General features: G+C 45.1%; 1 protein-coding gene across 1 annotated transcript in view; it reads left to right on the top strand.

Annotated features, from left to right (window-relative positions):
* Positions 1 to 121: 121 nt before the first annotated feature.
* smg7 (SMG7 nonsense mediated mRNA decay factor) overlaps positions 122 to 5,000 on the top strand; it is a 21,475-nt gene continuing 16,596 nt past the window's right edge. Inside the window, 7 exon segments of the mRNA XM_080546321.1 lie at positions 122 to 236; positions 1,374 to 1,405; positions 1,836 to 1,953; positions 2,256 to 2,388; positions 3,024 to 3,195; positions 3,880 to 3,951; positions 4,236 to 4,386. Of these exon segments, the coding sequence (XP_080402447.1) occupies positions 211 to 236; positions 1,374 to 1,405; positions 1,836 to 1,953; positions 2,256 to 2,388; positions 3,024 to 3,195; positions 3,880 to 3,951; positions 4,236 to 4,386 (704 nt within the window). The 5' untranslated portion in view covers positions 122 to 210.

The raw sequence follows: 5,000 nt of genomic DNA, 5'->3' as shown, positions 1-5,000 counted from the left end.
ACCACACTACACTAGTCTACACTTCCACACAGACAGACAGACAGACAGACAGCACCCTCCCTCTCTGTTGTGTGTGTGTGTACATCTCTACACATCTCTAGTGACGGACCCAGAGGAGAGGTTCAACATGGCGCCGGGAGTCAGAGCTCTCCTCGCTTCTGGACCAGCCGTCGTTGTGTGAAACCCCCCGGTGATCAAACCCCGGGCAGGATGAACCTCTGCGGACAATATTTACGGTAAAATCGAGACGAAATATTTGGATCACGTTACATTACGCGATAACATTTGGGTGTTATCGATGAGTGTGTGTTGGTGTCCCGCCGTCAAGGCTGCTAGCCTGGGGTTGCTAAGGTTAGCTAGCGTAGCACAACAACACGAAAACGGCTTGTTTTGAGGCTGGATAAACGTCGCCAAATAGCTACCAGGACCCCTTGTGTAGCTCGTATAGATGGTATGTGTCCTAATGGTATAACTGAACATTATCAAACATTAAACGAGCTTAACTAAACGGTGTTATTGACAGTTCCCGAGCGGGGCTGTCACTGTTAGCATGCTAGCTAGCTGGTTAGCTGTGTGAGACGAGGCCGCATGTAGGAGGCAAGAGACACAATAAACAATGTGGTTTATTTTATTCTCTTGATTTTTAGCTCTTTGTCCACATTGTTAGATTAGTTAGTCATTGGCTGTTCGATTCGTTAATAGTTAGAAACCTTGGCCTTTAAAATATATCGTATATCTTGTCTGGCTTAGCTTGTTTAGCTGCACGCCTGCTGTGCTGCTGTGTGTCACATTGGGTGGATTGGTAGATTTTCTGTTGTGTTTACCACCTCAAATCTAATCGTTTCACTTATTCAGATGAACGATCACACCTTCGTTAACACGTTGTTTCTTCAGATCGCTATTTGATCCTGTTTGAGAATCAGATCAGAAGCATCGTGTCAGATCAGACCACCCCCCCTCTCTCTCCTCTCCCCCCTCTCCTCTCTCTCTCATCAATTTTGATATTCCTGTACAGTCATCATGTATATATATTAATGCTCTAGACGTTTGTCTGAGCTCTGTGGCATGTCTCTCTCTGTGTGTGGGTCCGACTGCGATGACTTCTCCAATAAGCTGTGCTCTCTCTCCTCTCTCTCTCTCTCTCTCTCTCTCTCTCTCTCTCTCTCTCTCTCTCTCTCTCTCTCTCTCTGTGTTCTCTCTCTCTCTCTCTCTCTCTCTCTCTCTCTCTCTCTCTCTCTCTCTCTCTCTCTCTCTCTTCTCTCTGTCTCTGTCTCTGTCTCTCTCTCTCTCTCTCTCTCTCTCTCTCTCTCTCTCTCTCTCTCTCTCTCTCTCTCTCTCTCTCTCTCTCTCTTGTTTTGTTTACATCCGAGCAGGCAGGGAGAGGCCCTGAAGGCTGACATGACAGGTATGTTGTACACACCTTTTTCCCTACCTGGCTGGTTCTATTCTTTTGTCGATTGGTGAATTTACTCACACTTCCTGCAGACTATGTGACCTGGCAGAAAAATACTAACATATAATACTCAAGACGATTGCTGTCAAATTTTGTACCTGAAATTGAATGCTTTGTTGACCCCCAAGACCTGGTGTTGCTTTATTCAATTTATTTCAAGCACAGCACTAGGGATTTTAACCTCATTGCGTTAGAATACTTTTTGTTGTTGTTGTTGTTGTTGTTGTTGTTGTTGTTGTTGGTGAGTGAGGATAAAGCCTATGTTTTTTTTGTTATTATCGTATTTGATTTTAAATGCTCCCGTTAGTTATTGTTTAGTTGAGCTCCATAGAACAGAGTGGAGGATCCCCGTGCTGTCGCTGATTCCCACCGTGTCTCTCAGATTCTAAGCTCGGTGCAGCAGAGGTCTGGACGTCGAGACAAGCTCTTCAGGACTTGTATCAGAAGATGCTGGTGACTGACTTGGAGTACGCTCTGGACAAGAAAGTGGAGCAAGACCTGTAAGACCCTTTCCATGTCACACTAGAGGACCAGGCCCTCACTTAACAATGCATATGGTTCTGTTGGGTTCTTAACTGAAGACACATTTGAAGGTCACAGGGGTTGTGTGTATGGTGTGTGTGATGTTATAGCTAGCTGTTCCTGTTTTTTTATCCACCGATATTTGACCCTGAAGTATTCACCTTGCACCAAAGCACTATCTCTAATTCCGTAGTTATGATGCTAGTCTAAAGACCTTCCTGTTGCAAAATTCTGTCGGATTGATTTTCAAACTGCACCCCCCCCCCCACCTCTCCCCTAGCTGGAACCATGCGTTTAAGAATCAAATAACAACACTACAGAGTCAAGCTAAGAACAGAGCCAACCCCAACAGAAGTGAGGTGCAGGCCAACCTGTCCCTGTTTCTGGAGGCAGCTAGTGGATTCTACACACAGGTAAGTTGCAGCTCCTGCGTAATATCACGTCGCTACGGTTACAGGACTTGTGGGCCAACACTATTCATTAACCAACTTGTTAGATGTTGTTTTCTGTGGTCTAGCAGTTACCGTTATTAAAGTGGGCATGCCATGACCTGTTGGCAGTTAATGAATGACAGTCGGCGTACAGGGCCCAGTTGTTCACAAAGTTTAATCTGGATCAGGAATGATCCTAATTCTTTTTTTGCTACCCAGGATCAGATCTATCTGGCAGATTTTTGAGTCATATAGTGGAAATCAGCCAGCTCAATCTGATCCTGGATCAGAGAAATGAATCGGGATCATTCTGATCCAGATTAAAAGTTTTGAACAAGCGGGCCCAGGGGTAGTGGTGGCCTAGTGAGTTGGACTGGTGATCAGAAGGTCATGAGTTCAAATCCCACCTGGGAACACCACCACTAGTGTGCCCTTGAGTAAGGCCCTTAGCCCTAAATGACTCCAGGGAAATTGTCCCTGTAATCTCCAATCGTAAATTGCTTTGGATAAAAGCGTCTGCTAAATGTTTAAAATGTAAACAATGTAAACATGCATAGCTGAAGCTAAACTTATTTTCTCTATCCCTCCTCGTCCTCTTCCTCCTTTCCCCCGGCCAGTTATTACAGGAGCTGTGTACGGTGTTCAACGTGGATCTGCCCTGCCGTGTGAAATCATCTCAGCTTGGGATTATAAGCAATAAAACGAGCCTCCCCAGCTCCATCGTGAAGCCCCAGCCCAGCTCCTGCTCTTACATCTGCCAGCACTGTCTTGTCCACCTGGGGGACATCGGTGAGCATGTTCAAATGAAATCCAGCTTTATTTATACAGCACATTTCATACACACAGGTGCAATACAATGTGCTTTACAGAATAATTAATAAATTACATATTCTCAATGAATAAAAAAAAAAAAAAAAACCTGCATACAATTACAGTATGATAATTCTCAGTCAGTGAGAGGCAGCGCAGTTGCCTGTTGTCTGACTAGAATTGTAAATTAGTGATTTATTACCTACTACTATTTTCACTTCTGGTTGGATGCTAAACTGCATTTCGTTGTATTGTACTTGTTGTACTTGACAATAAAGTTGAATCTAATCTAATCTCAGGCAATTTACCTGTTGGCAAGGTATGGAGCATAGATGGCTTTTTCCTGCTATGACCGATGGATACATGATTGACTTACTTACTAGAATGTATTTGTTGTAAGTCGCTTTGGATAAAGGCGTCTGCTAGATGCCAAACATGTATAAAGAAAGTAAAGTAAATAAAGAACGGGTTCTGATGTGGGTGTAGCAGGGCTTTGAGGGGTTCTGATGTGGGTGTAGCAGGGCTTTGAGGGGTTCTGATGCGGGTGTAGCAGGGCTTTGAGGGGTTCTGATGTGGGTGTAGCCGGGCTTTGAGGGGTTCTGATGTGAGTGTAGCAGGGCTTTGAGGGATTCTGATGCAGGTGTTGTTTTGTCTTCCCTGCAGCGCGATACCGCAACCAAACCAGCCAGGCAGAGTCCTACTACAGGCACGCAGCGCAACTCGTTCCCTCAAATGGTAACACACACACACACACACACACACACACACTCACACACACACTCACACACACACACACACACACACACACACATACACTCACACTCACACACCCGGTCATCATACTAATTCTCTTGCCATCTTGCCATAAGTCTTGCCATAAGTCGCTTTGGATAAAAGTGTCAGCTAAATGGCATATATTACACACACACACACACACAAACCCAAACACCCAGTCATCATACTAATTATATTGCCATTCTCTCTCTGTCTCTCTCTCTCCCTCTCCTCCTCTGAAACAGGTCAGCCGTACAACCAGCTGGCCATCCTGGCGTCCTCCAAGGGGGACCACCTCACCACCATCTTCTACTACTGCAGGAGCATCGCGGTCAAGTTCCCCTTCCCCGCCGCCTCCACCAACCTGCAGAAGGCCCTGTCCAAAGCCCTGGAAAGGTTAGTTATATGCCATTTAGCTGACTTTTTATTTTTTATTAAAAGTGACTCACAGTGCAGTGAGTGCATACATTTTTCAGTCCCAGCGAGAATCGAGCCCACAAAAGTGTTGTTAGCGCCAACTGAGCCACAGAGGACCGTGTCATCCAGCCGCTTCTTCTCCCCCACTCAGCTTCAGGTCAACGTCCGTTTTTGTGTGTGTTGCAGAGTGAAGTGCTGCGTCCTCTGTTTACACCCTGTAACGAACAGCTTGATTTTATTTGGATAGATAGGTGCTTTATTGATCCCTGAGGGGAGATTCAGGCTTTTACAGCAGCTCAGACCGCAAAACAACAACAACAACAACAACAACAACAACAACAACAACAACAAGAAAATAAAGTGCCAATTGAGTTTAGTCTTATTGTACCGGATAGTTTAGTGTCTTGGCACCTATCTTGTTTTCAAGTGTTTTATATGCTGGAAGTAGCTGGAGCATGAATCCGGTGGCTTGACTGTCTGGGGGGTATTCCATCAACGTCGCTAAAGGACAATCCAGACTTATTTTGATAAATCATGCGAGATTTAAAAAGAAATCCAGACTTATTTTGACAGCTCCTGCAAAATGAGCCTGG

This window comes from Nansenia antarctica (genome assembly GCF_963989245.1).
Source record: "Nansenia antarctica genome assembly, chromosome: 16".
Lineage (NCBI taxonomy): Eukaryota > Metazoa > Chordata > Actinopteri > Argentiniformes > Microstomatidae > Nansenia > Nansenia antarctica.
The sequence above is the reverse complement of the archived record's forward strand: the minus strand, read 5'-3'. Positions and strand labels throughout refer to the sequence as shown.